At 53.3% G+C, this 16,363-nt stretch overlaps 1 protein-coding gene across 1 annotated transcript; it reads right to left on the bottom strand.

Annotated features, from left to right (window-relative positions):
* Positions 1-176: 176 nt before the first annotated feature.
* Positions 177-8,211, bottom strand: DES (desmin). The gene is made up of 9 exons (XM_036857991.1): positions 7,530-8,211; positions 5,910-5,970; positions 5,693-5,788; positions 5,416-5,577; positions 5,130-5,255; positions 4,503-4,723; positions 2,805-2,848; positions 1,194-1,276; positions 177-981 (listed from the first exon to the last, which is right to left on the bottom strand). Exons 1-9 carry the CDS (start codon positions 8,108-8,110, stop codon positions 940-942), a joined length of 1,416 nt encoding a protein of 471 aa, XP_036713886.1. The 5' UTR covers positions 8,111-8,211; the 3' UTR covers positions 177-939.
* Positions 8,212-16,363: the final 8,152 nt, after the last annotated feature.

The following is a 16,363-nucleotide window of genomic DNA, read 5'->3' as shown; positions in this document are numbered from 1 at the left end:
ATATGCCACACACATACAGCAAGGCTGGGAGGCTCTGGGGACAGAAGGGGTGACAGGCCCTGGGGGACAGTCTAGCTGGGCAGGAAGGCAGCACACAGTCCATCTCAAGAGGTGGTGCGACAGGGCCCTGGGGTTCCCCAGAGGAGACCTGGCAGTCAAGACAGCAGGGGCCATGCTAGGCTTGTGCTTATCTTTTTATTGTTTCTGTCCAGAGCCTCTGCAGCAAGGGAGGGGCAGGCACAGGGAAGTGGGCACCCCGGCCACCTGCCTGAGACCGCTCTCTGCCTCTCTCCTCTCTTCTCTCTAGCATCTCGCCCACCCTCTCTCCTTCTGAATCTCCTGCTCCCACATCTGGCACCTTCGGGGGTTCCCTCTTGCAGCCCCTGCTTTCTAAGCCCACCCTGGGAAAGTAATGGACCATGGGGTCAGTTTCAAGCCCCACAGTCTCCACAGAGGGCTATGTCCCTAGTTACCTGCCTGGCTTGCTGAGGATGCTGCCCTTTCTGACTCAGGCTGGGGAGAGGGGGTGGGGGAGGTCCATGGGGCTTGAGCCTGACCCTGCGGGGTCCCTACACCCTGCTCTGGAGCCCTCTCCAAAGCCAGAGGCTAGAGCCTGAGGTCACGGATGTGGGAGGGGCAGGGCCACTGCTGTGCCTTGGCTCCATCCCGGCTCTGCCCAGCACACTACAAGGGCAGCCAAGGGCCAGGCTCACTCACTTCCAACATCCACACCTCACACAGCAGGGGGCTCCCTGTGCCTGGGAGGGTTCAGCCACGTCCCCTGTGGGGACCATGAGGGGTGGTCGGTGAGCAGGGGTCAGAGGCTGTGAGGGGAGCACTGTGGCTGGGTGCGGTGTCCTGGGATAGAAGGAGGCTGGCTTTAGGAGGCAGTGAGGACAGGGGTGAGGACGGTCTCTGATGGCAGAGGGGTCTCTGGCTTTAGAGCACCTCGTGTTGCTGCTGTGTGGCCTCACTGACGACCTGGAGAGGAAGAGAAACCCAGTCTAACCCAGTGCTGGCCAGAGAATGGAGCCATGGCCCCGGGCCACCTCCACCCCAGCACAGCAGGATCCCCTCTGCCCCCAGGCAGGAGCCTGAACCAGCAAAGCTGGTGGAAAGCACCTGGCTGACAGCCCCCCGGACACACCCCAGAGGCCCCTGTCAAGGGTAAGGGGACCAGGCAGGCCACTCACCTCCCCGTCCCGGGTCTCGATGGTCTTGATCATCACTGTCTTCTTGGTATGGACCTCAGAACCCCTTTGCTCGGGGCTTGTTTCTATAACAGATCCATCCACATACTCAGACTGACCAAGGCCACACCTGGGCTCTTCCTGTGGCTGGGAGTCCTTCCCTGGTCCCACCGGGCAGAGCCCGGAAGACGCCCACCCCCTCAAGATGGGCCTGTTACTTTTTCAGCAAAATATCCTCACCTGTCCTTAAGCCCAGCACCCAACAGGTGGCTCTGCAGACCCAGGGACCTGTCTCAGGGCTGGGATAAGACCAGGAGCCAACAGATGTGCTCCAGGTGCTGGCGGGTTCAGGACGGCAGGGGATCCCCGAGGCCCAGGCCGCCCAGCATTCCCACCACCCCCCCACACACACACCTCCTCGCTCCCTCTACACCCCTGGCTGCAGGAGAGCCCTGCATGAATTTGTACCCTGACAGGACCCCAAAGCCCAGAACCAAGATACTCTTTTGGAGGACCTCATGGTACCCAGCCCCCTTAAGACTCCAGATGAGCAGTTTGATGTCTTAATGAAAGAGAGATGGAGAGGAGTCAGTCACTGATTCATTGTGCCCTTGGCCCGTCACTTGTCCCTCTGTGCCTCAGTTTCCCCACTATTAAATGATAACAATGGTACTTTCCCTATAATGGCCCAGAACTATTGGCTTGTAAAAGCATTAAGCGATTTTAAATGCAAGGCTCACACTTGGTGTCTGGATAAACTACTAACTGAAAAGAGACGTTCTGAGTTTTATAGGAAGGGTCAAATTTAGGTCCTTGTTATTATGAGTTTGGTGTTGGTGAATCTCCTTAGCAGGCAACCAGCCTGTGATGAACATTGTAACTCGGTGGAGCACAGCGTGTATTTTTTCCTGATGAAAATGAACATCGAATATATAAAAGGTTTGATCTAGGAAAGGCGAAGCTGCCAAGGACTCCAGCTTGCTTTCCTAATGTATCATTATAGCATGTTTTTCTGCTCTCTGGGGTTTGGAAACCACTCTATCTGCATATTACTAACATCAGAATGGCAGAATGCCCTAGGAGTTCGTTCTTTTAATTGTTTGGCTTTGCTAAGGTTTGGCTTCATTTTTTAAAACATGCACCCAACACCTTGCTCCAGCAAACTGGAGGTGTTCAACAAGCAGCTGGCGGGGGGGGGCGGGGGGGGAGTGCTTGGCAACTTGCCAAACGGACAATGAGTGGTGGGTGCCTTGTAGCCCAGGATATATGGTTCTAGATGCTCCTGCTGCCTGGTCTCCAAGGACACCCCTGGTACCTTGGAGTTTGGGCATATTAGGAAACAGAAACTACTGGCCATTCAATACTCCCAGAAGGTGCAGGGGGCATGGTCATGCAATACAATACCATGAAATAAAATAAAATTAAAAGCTCCCTCTGTTAGAAGGCGCCTCTATCTAAACTCCCCCGTCCTCCTGTAGCAGCCCCCTTTCTCTTCCCCAGACCCCAGCCCTGTCCCTACGGTTCTATCCTCCCCTCCTGGCTGGCCTTGGGCAGTGCCCACGCTGGATTCCTATCCCCTGCCACCCCAGCCTCCACTTGCCAACATGCACTCACCTCGGAAGTTGAGGGTAGAGAAGGTCTGGATAGGGAGGTTGATCCTGAAAGGGGAGAGACCAAGCCCCCAAAGGGTTAGGACCCTCCATCTCTCTCTGTGACCACCCCTCAAAGCTTGCCCTGGTCCTCTGTAAACACCATCCTCAGCTGTCCCAGTCCCACTGACTTCAACACTGCTCGGGGCATGGGGCCAAAGGCCAACTCCAGCTGTCCCAGGAACCTTCCCTTCTGGAAGGATCACCCATTCCATCTCTGACCTGCTGGTGTGACACCAGAACCCCCGACACCACTGCACCCTCCATTGTACCAGGATTTGCTTCTTGCCCTTGGCACTGCAGGGTGTATCAACGGCAGCTGTGGGTGACATCCACTGTGTGTGCCCACCCTCCAGTCAGGCTGGGAACCTCTGGCCCATTATTCACTTGAGGGCAAGTTCCAGGAGCTGCCACCCCCATTTATGCCTAGTGCTGGGAAAATGCAATGCCACTTAAGGGGTCATTATATGCAGATGTTATTCTACAATATCTGAAATCTTTCTTTGTATAAATCTGTATCTAAATATGTCTGCCCAGTTTTTTAAACTTCAGATTTTATCATTTTTGTGAGTATCAATGGGCATCGTTTTGTTGAGTAATTGACCTGTTATTAATTGATGATAAATTTACATAGTGAAGGGGCTTCCCTGGTGGCAGAGTGGTTAAGAATACGCCTGCCAATGCAAGGGACACGGGTTCGAGCCCTGGTCTGGGAAGATCCCACATGCCATGGAGCAACTAAGCCCGTGTGCCACAGCTACTGAGCCTGCGTGCCACAACTACTGAGCCTACGTGCCACAACTACTGAAGCCCATGCGCCTACTACAGCCTGTGTTCCACAACAAGAGAAGCCACCGCAATGAGAAGCCCACGCACCACAACGAAGAATAACCCCCGCTCGCCACAACTAGAGAAAGCCCGCGTGCAGCAATGAAGAACCGACGCAGCCAAAAATAAATTAAATAAATAAATAAAATAAATTTATATAAAAAAAGTCTACATAGTGAAATGCATAGATTTTTAGTGTGCAATCCAGTGAGTTTTGATCAGTGTCTACAACCATGTAACCACCAGTTGAAATCAAGATATAGAACATTTCCATCAATCAAGAAGGTTCCCTCGTGTCCCTTTCTGGTTGTATGTTGTTTTCTGTGTCTAGAGGTGATTTGCTCTGAGCGTATCATTGTGTCTTTTCCTATGAGCATATGTGTGTGTATACATGTGCATGTGCGTATGTGTGCACCCTCTGAGCACGAGTCTCTGCACCTTCTCTCTTAGCCTATCGTGTCCAAGCCCCTCTGTCTCTGTTTGTCTCTATCTGCCCCCTCCCTTTCCTTCCTCATCATTCCCCGCTCTGCTTCCATCTTTCTCTTGACTGGCAGTAATGTTTTGTTACTGGTTGCTGAATATGGTTTTATGCTGCTGGTTCTTAATTCTGAAGATGGATGTGGGAATACTTATACTTCTCTTTTTATAAAAGCTATTAATTAAATCACTTTTTACCCAGGTGGCCTTGGTTAATTCTCTGCAATTAGCAGAGTGGTGGACTCGTATAATATTGTTTCCAGATCTTGTGAAGGTGATCCTGAGCCCTGCTTCAGGGCAGGAATGGGCCCCCAGCACCCCCCAGGAGCCCACGGCCAGCCCCTGCCTTGCCCCTCACCGGCTCTCCTCGCCCTCCAGCAGCTTCCGGTAGGTGGCAATCTCCACGTCCAAGGCCATCTTGACATTGAGCAGGTCCTGGTACTCGCGCAGGTGGCGGGCCATCTCATCCTTGAGGTGTCGGATCTCCTCCTCCAGGCGTGTGATGTTGTCCTGGTAGCCGCTGGCCTCACTAGCAAAGCGGTCCTCCAGCTCCCGCATCTGCCTCATCAGCGAGTCGTTCTGCAGGGGAGGGGCGCCCGGGTCAAGGACAGGCTGCGGTGGTGGTGGTGGGGGGGACACTCGGGGCCCAGGATGGAGAGAGGCACAGCCTCGGGGCTGGGAGACAACCCCAGATGGCCAAGTCTAGGGCTTGTCAAACTCTTCTGAGCCAGGAAACTCTGAACTCAAATGAAGTCTCATGTGGAAACTCATAGAACAGAACTGATACAAGGGAGCATGACTGTTCGGCCTCCTCGCCTCCATGCAGGAGTCCCATGATTCCTGAGAGCCCCATTGGGAATCCACCTATCTTTTTTTATCCCTGTGGTAGATTTGAGCAGACAGAGACTCTGTGATGGGCCCGAGGTCACAGAGTGTGAGCTGCAGACAGGAAGGGCTAGACCAGGCAAGGTGGGCAGGGACTCACAGTGCCCTTGAGGGCATCGATCTCGCAAGTGTAGGACTGGATCTGGTGGCGGTACTCCATCATCTCCTGTTTGGCCTGGCGCAGCGCATCATTGTTCTTGTTGGCTGCCTGGGTCAGGTCAGACACCTAAGGGCAAAGAGAGGGGCCCTGAGATGACCAGGACACAGGTAGGGGTGGGCAAGGGAGCATGGAGACCCCAGGATCACCCTCCTCCCCAAAGATGGAGCGAGCCATAGGAAGTACCTCCAAACTGGGATTGAGGGGGACAGAGGGGCCAGAGTCCCACCTTTGACTTGTACCACTCCTCAGCTTCCGAGATGTTCTTAGCTGCGATGGTCTCATACTGAGCCCGGATGTCCCTGAGGGCGGCCGTGAGGTCTGGCTTGGACATGTCCATCTCCACCTGGACCTGCTGTTCCTGAAGCTGGGCTTGCAGCTCACGTATCTCCTGCAGGGTACAGCTGGGCTTCAGTCCCCGACCAGGCCCCGCACGTATCCTCACACCCCCATTCCTGGAGCCCAGCACCACCACCCCCCTTCCAGCTGCTTTCACAAGGGCATACCTCTTCGTGCACTTTCTTAAGGAACGCAATTTCCTCGTTGAGAGATTCGATCCTGCGCTCCAGGTCAATTCGAGCTAGAGTGGCTGCATCCACATCCTGGTAAAGGTCAAGTGACAGGGATAGGGTCACTGATCACACGGTCAGGGCAGAGGGAGACCAAGGGCGACACAGAGGGGACAGAAGGGGTAAGGCTGCTGGGGGACCAAAGAGGGCTCACCGCTCGGAAGGCAGCCAAATTGTTCTCCGCTTCTTCTTTCAGCTGAATTTCCTCTTGCATCCTGGCAGAGACAGGCAGAAGGACAGATAGTTGGTGGGGATAAAACTGGCAGTGGAGGGCTTCCCTGGTGGCGCAGTGGTTGAGAGTCCGCCTGCCAAGGCAGGGGACACTGGTTCGAGCCCTGGTCTGGGAAGATCCCACATGCCGCGGAGCAACTGGGCCCGTGAGCCACAATTGCTGAGCCTGCGCGTCTGGAGCCTGTGCTCCGCAACAAGAGAGGCCGCGATAGTGAGAGGCCCGCGCACCGCGATGAAGAGTGGCCCCCGCTCGCCGCAACTGGAGAAAGCCCTCGCACAGAAACGAAGACCCAACACACCCAAAAATAAATAAAGAAATAAATTTTTTAAAAAACTGGCAGTGGAGAAGACTGACTGGGGGCTGCCCAGGGAGTGGGCTCAGGACAGAGAGAGGAGGCCTGGCTGCTGGATAGGGACAGGAGGCCCCGCCCACACAGGGAGGGAACAGGAAGTGGCCCAATCTCTGCCCTGGAGCCACACCCTGTAAGTCTATGTCCCCACCAGATTGTGACTTCCCTGGGATTAAGAACCATGTCTATTTTTTGTTTGTTTGTTTTTAATATTTATTTATTTATTTAATTTTAGCTGCACTGGGTCTTCGTTGCTGCACATGGGCTTTCTCTAGTTGCGGTGAGCGGGGGCTACCCTTCGTTGTGGTGCACGGGCCTCTCATTGAGGTGGCCGCTTCTCTTGTTGCGGGTTTCAGCAGTTGTGGCTTGCGGGCTTTAGAGCGCAGGCTCAGTAGTTGTGGCGCACAGGCCCAGTTGCTCCGCGGCATGTGGAATCTTCCCGGACCAGGGCTCGAACCCCTGTCCCCTGCACTGGCAGGCGGACTCCCAACCACTGCGCCACCAGGGAGGTCCAAGAACCATGTCTATTTTATCCACCTCTGCGTTCCCAGGCCCCAGCCGCAGCCTGGCCCACGTAGGTACTCATTTAACATTTGTGACCTGGCTAGTGGGCCAGTGACTCGGCTCACTACACCTGCTGCCTGTACGTACTGGGAGCCTGGTGAAGCCCACCATCTGGTCCTCCAAGCTTTCTGAGGGCTGCGGCCCCCACCCACTCTCCGCTTTCCTCTAGCTTATCAGTCCCCCCTGGAAAGCTTCAGCCGGGCCCAGGGGCCAAGATCCCCTCTCTACCCCCATCCGCAGGGCCTCATCACAGATGAGCTGAGAGCTACTGCTGGCCCCAGATTTCCTTGTCTCCTACCAACCTCCCCTCTCCCTCTGACTGCACATGGGCCTCCTTTCTCCATCCATGTGCCTGCCCAACCCCCAGCAACTTAAGATGCTTTTTTTAAGAAGCACCTGGTCTCCCAAGGTCTCCCGTTTCCACCCCATGATGTCCCCAAGAAAATTCCTCGTTTGCAGACTGCGGGCACAGGGGAGAGACCTGGCGTCCCTCTCCCCTCCTGGGGGGACACAGGTAGACGACCCTCTCCCTGGGTACGACAGGGTGCTGACAGCTGGACCCAGCCCCAGGCCTAGCCTCCCGCGCCCAGCCCATGGAGAGGGGGGTTCTGGGAGCGCTGGGTCCTCACTTGGCCTTGAGCCGCTGCAGGTCGTCCAGCAGGTTGTCCCGCTCGACGTCGACGCGGGCGCGCTGGTTGGTGAGCACCTCCACCTGGCGCCGCAGCTCGCGCAGCTCCTCCTCGTAGATCTCGGCCACCCGCGTCGGCTCCCGGCCCTTGAGCCGGTTCACCTCGGCAGCGAGCGCCGCGTTCTGCTGCTCCAGGAAGCGCACCTTCTCTATGTAGTTGGCGAAGCGATCGTTGAGCTCCTGAAGCTCCACCTTCTCGTTGGTGCGCGTGGTCAGGAACTCCTGGTTCACGGCGTCGGCCAGCGAGAAGTCTAGCAGCTCGCCCGCGCCGTAGGAGGAGGGCGCCGCGCGGGTTGCCCCCAGCCGGCTGGCCCGCAGCGACCCCAGGCCCCCGGCCCCGCCCGACGTGCGCGACACCTGGTACACGCGGGATGTCACCGAGCTCGAGGAGCCCTTGGTGCCGAAGCCCGCACGCGGGAACACCGGCGAGCTCAGCGGGGAGCCGAGCGGGAAGCCCGGGGCCCCGCCGAAGGTGCGGCGGTAGGAGGACACGCGCTGGCTGGACGAGTAGGCCTGGCTCATGGTGGCGGCGAGGGCGAGGCTGGGCGGCGCGGCGCGGAGGAGGAAGCGGCGGGCGGCCGGCCGGAGAGTGGCTGTGGCGAGGGGAGACGGGGCCCCAGGCCGTCGGCACTATTTGTATGCGTCCTGACATCAGCCCCCGCCGCCCCTCCCCTGACAGCTGCAGGATCCCGCTGTCCTGCCAGGAAAGGGCGGCCTCTGGTGTGGGGGCAGGGAGGCCAGCTCCCCCGCAAGAAGCCTGCGCCCCTCAGCCGGCGGGTGCGGGGCCCCTGAGGGGCGTGGGAGAGGCTGGTGGACCTAGGGGGGCAGAAGATGGGCAGGCCTGCCAACCGCCTCACCAGGGCTCAAGCGTGTCTGGAGCCCCCAGGTAGGCCCGCCTGCCTGCGGGCAGGGGAGAGAGCAGGGGAGAGGCTTCCACGTAGTTTGAGGGGCTCCTTTTTGCTGCAAGCAGATACTTTGGGTCATTTCCTGAAGGGACAAGGCCTATTTCCAAGAAAGGCTCCAAATCACCTTTTTTTCTAAAGAGTCTCTGAAAGTGACGAACATTTAGGAGGGCTCAGGCAAAGACCAGGAGCCCACTAGCCAGGCCTAGAGGAGGAGGGTCTCTAGACAGGCAGGGAGGATGGGGGGGACCAGCCCGGGGCACTCAGCCATCCCCGCCAGAGCCCGCCTGCTCAGGTGTGTCCACTAGCCCCTGGGTTCCCGCTCCCAGCCTCAGTTTCTCTCTGAACTAGTGAAGGCCCTTTTCCTCCCCCCTACGGGTGAGGGCAGGGCCTCAAGTTTATAAACAACAGGGTGATTTCCAGAAAGGGTCTGGTAGGCTCTCAGTTTCCAATTATAACAATTATAACATAACTGCACACTCTCAACCCTGCACCACCAGCTTCGCCTGCCTTCTGCCCCCCTTGAGCCCTCCCCCACCCCCTCTCTGATTCATACCCCTCCTCACACCACCCACGCCCACACACACCAGGGGTTTGTGTTTTGTCAGGAGCCTCATGTCAACCCAGCCATCTCCCTGGCAGCAACAGCTGCCAACCCCGAATACCAGAGCTGGTATTTATAGAGGAGAATGTATCAGTCCGGGAAACAAGCGCACAGGAGAGGAGCTCTGGGGGGTGGGGGCCGAGTACTTGAGGAGACAAGGGTGTCAGATGGTGGAGGAAGGCTTGGGGTGATGAGCCCCAATCACTTCCCACCCCCATAATGCTCCAAGCCCCCAGCAGGAATGGAGCCCTGCAGAGGGCTTGTCCATCCCTTCACAGGCCTCCTCCTTAGTACAAGGCACTGGCTGACCCCTAAGGACATCCCTACTTCTCCATGAATGCTGGCTGTCTCTCTGTACCTTCACCTGGCACTCTACAGGCCTCTCTCAGGCCTGACCCTTTTGGAAGGCAAAGCTTGGAAATAGAGGACTGGTCTTACCCTAGCTCTGCCATTACCAGCAGATGTAATTACAAGCAGGCAGGTCCTTCACTTCTCTGTGTCCTCAACTATAAAGTGGGAGTGGTCAGCCTGGCTGTGTCTACCGTCTAGGGCTTTGAAGGGGCTCAGGTAACAATATGCAGATAATAACACCTTATGTATTCTGAGCACCCATTGTGTGCCACTCTGCTAAGCACTCCCCACCCATGATCCCCAATTCTCTGACAACCCTATGAGGTAGGAAGTAGTACCATTCCCATTTTATAGCTCAGGAGGCTGAGGCAGTCTGACCCCAGAGTGGGTGTGAATGTTCCAGGTGAACTGCAATGGGCTTTGTTGCTGCTGTATTTGCAAAGCCCTTTCACATTCAGTTTCTAATTTTTATCCTAGAGACGAGCTTATGAGGTGGGTGGGGAGTTCCAGGTATTCTTATCCAGCCTTAGAGTCGGTGCAATCTGTTGTGTTCTGGTTATTTTTGTGTCTCGTTTCCCAAAGTAGACTGTAGGCTCCTGGAGAATTTTGGAGATCATGTGAATCCTTAGCACATCCCAGGCAGCACTGTCCTTGTTTTAGTTCAGGCAGCTTTCTTTCCCATCCTCTTATTTTGCTGCACACACACACACATACACACACACACACACACACACACACACCCCATGAGTGGACAGGTGACTCAGCTCCCAGTCAGTCTTATAACTGCATCCCTCTGACTGCAGTGATTGGCTCAAGGGGCAAGCCTAGACCTGAGTGGGGCCAATCAGAGATCTACCCTGGAATTTATAGATGGAACTGGAATTACTAAACTGGAGCCTGTGGTAACCATGTTTCCTGCCCACTGGGGAGTTCTTTCTGGCATAGGAAGAAAGAGAGGTCAGCATGCCAGGAGAAACAGAGACACCCAGAGAGGAGGAGAATGCAGGGCTAGAAGTCCTAAATTCCATCCCCTGGGGCCCTGGTTCTGCAGTTCTCCCCTCAATATTGTGAGCTTCCCCAGTGTCCTTCCTGGCTTTGGGGCCAATAAACTTTTCCTTTATTTTTCCTTGAGACACTTGGTAATGGCTACTGTCACTTGTAACCAGAACAATCCTGGCTAATATACTGTAGGAGACTGTGCAACCATTTCCACAACACTAGGGAGGACAGAACATATTTGGGACTCTTCTCTGTGAATAGTCTCCAGACCACAAAAGGAAATTGCCCTTCGGACAAGCCCAAGGCCTCAGTTCCTTAGTGAAATGAGGTAGAAAACAAATACATAAATTACGCCATCTATTCTCTAGTCAAAATCAACATTTACCAGACTTGGCTCTGAACCACTTGGAGCTACTTCCAAAATTTGGTTCCACCCCTGAGGATTTGCTGCCATGGAGGGCAGCAAAACAACACTCTGAGGCTTGGAAGGCAGGTGAAAGAGGAGCATTCCAAACTATGTTCTGAACCAGGCAGGGAGCACCACTGGAGTAAGATTTTAGACTCCCCTGAGGACTGCTTAGAACTGGACTTGCTAAAAATAATGATAATTTATCTGGATGGGTAATGTACTTAGCACATAATTCAAGAGGTCCTATTCTGTGGGTTGCCTTTTCACTCTCTTGATAGTATCCTTTGATGCACAAAAGTTTTAAATTTTGATGAACTCCAGTTTATCTATGTATTCTTTTATTGCCTGTGCTTTTGGTGTCATATCCAAGAAATCACTGCCAAATCCAATGTGATGAATGTTATCCCCTGTGTTTTCTTCTAAGAGCTTTACAGTTTTATGTCTTTGATCCATTATGAATTAATTTTCATGTATAGTATAAGGTAAGGGTCCAACTTCATTCTTTTGCATGTGAATATCTAGTTTTCCCAGCACCATTTGTGGAAAAGACTGTCCTTTTCCCCTTGTTGAAAACAATTTAGCCATATATGTGAAGATTTTTTTCTGGGCTCTCTATTCTATTCCATTGACCTATATATCTGTCCTCACACCAGTACCACACTGTTTTGATTACTCTAGCTTCATAGTAAGTTTTGGAATCAGGAAGTGTGAATCCTCTAAGTTTGTTCTTTTTCAAGATGTTTTGGCTATGTAGGGTCCCTTGAGATTCCGTATGAATTTTAGATAGAAGGAGTTTTTCTATTTCTTCAAAAAACATTGGTGGGGTTTTGATAGGCATTGCACTGAATCTGCAGATCACTTTGGGTATTATTGACAGCTTAACAATATTAAGTCTTCCAATCAGTGAATACTGGATGTCTTTCAATATTTTTGTGTCTTCTTTATTTCAGCAATATTTTGTAGCTTTCAATGTACAAATCTTATGTTTCCTTGGTTATGTTTATTTCTAAGTATTTTATTCTTTTTGTTGCTATTGTAAATGAAGTTGATCATGAGGGGTTTTCCCTTTATTCTGTTAATGTGGTATATTACACTGATTGATTGTCATATGTTGAACCATCCCTGCATTCCAGGAAAAAAAATCCCATGTCATCATGTGTATAATCCTTTTAATATGCTGTTGAATTTGGTTTGCTAATATTTTGTTGAGAATTTTAGCATCAATATTTATAAAGAATATAGATCTGTAGCTTTATTTTCTTGTACGTCTTTGTCTGGCTTTGGTATCAGGCTAATGCTGACCTCATAGAATGAGTTAAGAAATATTCCTTCCTTTTCAAATTTTTAGAAGAGTTTGAGAAGGGTTGGTGTTAATTCTGAAATGTTTGGTAGAATTCACCAAGAGAGCTGTCTTGTCCTACTTTTTTCTTTATTGGGAGGTATTGAGTCATTCTTCTTAATATCCTCATTTGTATTTATTTTCCTTTTTTTTTGGCCATGCCGCACAACATGTAGGATCTTAGTTCCCTGACCAGGGATGGAACCCGTGGCCCCTGCAGTGGAAGCACGGAGTCTTAACCACTGGACCACCAGGGAAGTCCCTCCTCATTTGTATTTCACTGAATGGATTTACCATAATTTATTTGGCCAATTGGCCAATTTTTTACTGATAGACATTTATATTTTTTCCAGTCTTTTGCTATTATAAACAATGCTGATATGAACATCCTTGGGATAAACTTTTGAACATATAAATTTTGGTAAGGTGTCTAAAAAAAAAAAATGTAGCACTCACGTTATTTTATGGTCACACCTCTCACCTGAGCTAAATAATATTGGAAACAGGAAGGTCCACCAAGACAAACCATTTCATTCAGGGTTTGCTGGGAAAAGGGGACAATTTATAAATGTGTGCACATGGTATGGTCCCTTGTACAATGGATGTTACCAATATATTTTGTTGAATCAATTATAGAAGGAAGTCAGTCCTGTTGTTTGCTTGAAATCTTCCCAGATTACTCTGACCTTGGAGAATCTTGGAAACTTAAGGTTGGAGGTAACTTCATAGGTCATGAGGTCGACCAATCCCACACCCCCACTTCTCAGTTAAGGCTTAACTAGTTTCTACTGTGACTCCAGCAAGCACTGCTCTAGTTTGAACCCCTCTACTGCCTGGGAACTCCAGGCAGCCCATTCTATTCCACAAAGAGTATTGGGTACCTAACAAGCCTCTGTTATGGGACAGCGGACAGCTTGGCTGTTAGAAAACATTTCCTTATATTTGAACCCAGGAGATGTCTCTGCAATGCCTATTATTTCGCCCTGGGAGCCAAATAGAGCAAGAAGAAACTGCTTTCAGAGATCCACTCTTCAAATATTTGGGGGCAGTGCTCACGCCTTTTGGAGACTTTGCCTGTTTCACCATTCCCAATTTCTCTCCCTTCCCTGAACTAATGAACCAGCAAAACCCAAACTCATCATAGCCTCCAAGGCCCCACAGAACTGACCCTGCTCATCCTGCCAACCTCAGCTCACTCACCTCTCCTTTGGGTTCACCTCACTTCAGCCACACAGCCTTTTTTTTCTGCTGGGTGACACTGCCAAGCTCTCCCTTGCCTTCCCCTAAGCTCAGTGACTAGAGGGCTGTGGATGCCTGGGCAGATCTCTGAACCTCACAGAGGGCGCCCTAGAAGACAAGGGCTCTGGCTACCCAAAGGACCTCCCAGACCCCATAGATGGCATGGATAGGGGGCAGGTGGCTGTTATGGGTAGATCGCTGGGATGGGGACACGGACTTGGCCAGCACAGGGCATTTGGATTGAGGAAAAAACTGAAAGAGGTCAAAAAGGAGAGAACCAGAAGTAACTTTTCCACCTTGCACTGCCAGGGAGTATCTCATCCACCCCTGGTCTGCTCCAGGATCCCAGATGTGAGACGGGGCTGATGCCTCCCCACGGTGCGCCCTCCTTCCACTGACTGACCCCCACCTCCAGGGTTGCCTTTGTCCCTTTATCAAGAGCCCATCCTCCTCTTTCTGCCTTTGTCCCTTTGTCCAGGGCCCATCCTCCTCCTCTTTCTGTTTCCCAGCGTCCTCATGCTTCCATCCCAAGCTGGGTTGGGCCAGGAGACAGCCATTGCGTGAGAGCCTTGGGGACAGTGTAGCAGGTATGAACTCTGAGACCTGGCTCTTGCCTCAGCTTTGTGGGGAGGTAGGAGGCCCAAGCAAGGGGGTGTGGAGGTGGGGTGGTCAGCCAGAGGCTAAGATGTGGGTGCTTATCCTGGAAGTTCACCAACTAACCATCTGAACTACCTGGGCAATTCCTGTTTCCTCTCTGGCCCTGTCATGCCTAGATGTGAAAGGGGATCAGGCTGGGTCATCTCTGGAGCCCTCACAGCTTCTGACATCCTGAGTCTTTGGGCTCAGGGGGTGGGACATGGAGCGGTCCCTGGCTGAGCCCTCCCTGGCTCAGTGCTCCCAGAGCCCCTCCCCCCGACGGTCCCCGTCCGTGCTGCCCGCCCCACCCCCATCTTCCTCTCAGCTCCACAGGCGGCTGAGGAGCCGGGAGTGACTGTAAAAGGGAAGGAATGTCCAGAGGCAATTGTTTCATCCTGATATCACCAGGGGGAGGTTGAGTTGGGGGGCCCAGCTGGAAGGGTGGCGTCAGGATTATCCCTGAATCTCATCTCCCCCCCCCCCCCCCCGCGCTGCACTGGCCCCCCTGCCGCGCGCTTAGCCAGCAATCCACCCCCTCTCGTCTGCCACCGTCCACATCTCATTGGCTTAAGGCCTCCTAGCCTCCCTCTCCCAATTTTCTCCACCTCCTGACCCCAGACCCTCTCCTGGGCCCCTTCCTTCACGGCACCCCACCCCCCTGACCTAGCTCCTTCTCTGGGTAGGCTCCGCAGCCCCGGCTCCAACACCCTCCAGCCCCACACTCCTTTTACAGACATGGAGCGCTGCAGGTTTTCTGCCAAAGTAGGAGAAGTCTGAGGCTAATCTCACCTCCTCCCAGCTCCCAACTTCTACCAAATAGGATGCCTTGCACACTGGGGAGGAGGGGGGGGGGAGGAGGGGTGGGGGAAGCTGAGCCTCAAGGGGAGGAGCTAACGAGATGGTGGAGATGAAAGTGCTTTGTGGACTCCGAGCATCCTGTAAATTTCAGGTGTTATTTGAATCAGTAAGAGGTTTGAGGTGGGGAGGATGGAGACGGAAGTCAGGTTGAAGGCAGAGGAGGGGGCTTTGCTAGCATGAAGGGAAGGTCCCCAGGAAGACATCCTGGTGCATTGGAAGCAGCATATGGCTGGGAGTCAGGAGGCCGGAGTCCTGGGCAACCCTGGATAAGCTGAGTGACCTTGGACTGGTTGCATCCCCTCTCTGGGTTTCAGTTTCTCCTTGCTTAAAATGAAATATCCTGGACATCCCCCCCCCCCCCCAATTCTGACCACCAAAAGAGGAGTGAGAGAGGCCCTTTCTTCTGTAAAGTTGCCTCCCTGGGCTGCCTTCTCTGAAGCCTTTTTGCTCAGATAGACTCATCCTCAAGCCAAACCCAGACACTGGCGCATCCCCAGAACAGACCCAGTCCCACCCTGTGTTGATGAGACGTGGCTACACCTGCCAGCAGAAATGGAATCAGCCTCCTCCATAGACACACGTTCTCCCTCCCCCAGGTTCCCCCTGACCGGCCGGCCTCTCCTCCTCCCTCTCCCCTGGCCCCCACCCTGACTGTGTGAGCGTTCGGTCCTGCCCAACAAAATGGATGCAGCCCCCCACCCCGTCCTGGGCTCTTGGAGTCTCAGTTGTCCCCGCATATCTCTCCCCCCACCACATCCAGCCACCTCCCCACAATTCCCAGCTATCTGTGGAGGATACCCCTGAACTTCTCCAAATCCCCCCAGTCCTGAGCCATTTCCTAAAGAGGCAGGGGAGCCCACTCTCCCCAGCACAAACACGCACCCTCCCCTCAGCTGAGACCCCCAAGAAGAACAAGAGAAAACTCTCTTTGACCAGACTAGGGTATATCTGGGTGGAAGAGGGGCAGGGGTGTGAGAATTGGAGTGGGAAGGTGCCAGGGTGAGTTGGGAGCAGCTGAGAAGGTGTAGGGTGGCACTGAGACCTGTTCCAACCTCCGTGGAAGGGGATTTCATGGGCTTCTCTACCTGCCCACAGACTCACACCCTAGAGAGTCGCTCAAGGCTTAACTCTAATCCCTCTGCTGAAATGTAAGCCCCTTCTTTCTTTCTTAGACCTTAACCCAGATAGAGAAAAGCAGCTTCCTTTCTTCCCTGGAATTCTCTGCCAGGTTCTTAGTGCCATCACTCAGCCCTCTCTTCTCCCTGCTTTATCCCCATTCCTTTCATCTTCTTCATAGCATCTTCTTCATAGGCTTTTTTTGGTTCAGCCCCCTCCAGTTTGGTCATATCCCTGCTGTCTTGGGTGCTTTCCAGGTTTTCTACATCCCTCTGAGGCTGTAGAGTGCTTTAAACAGGGGCTGAGCACGCTGGCAATGACC

This window comes from Balaenoptera musculus, chromosome 7 (assembly GCF_009873245.2).
Source record: "Balaenoptera musculus isolate JJ_BM4_2016_0621 chromosome 7, mBalMus1.pri.v3, whole genome shotgun sequence".
Lineage (NCBI taxonomy): Eukaryota > Metazoa > Chordata > Mammalia > Artiodactyla > Balaenopteridae > Balaenoptera > Balaenoptera musculus.
The sequence above is the reverse complement of the archived record's forward strand: the minus strand, read 5'-3'. Positions and strand labels throughout refer to the sequence as shown.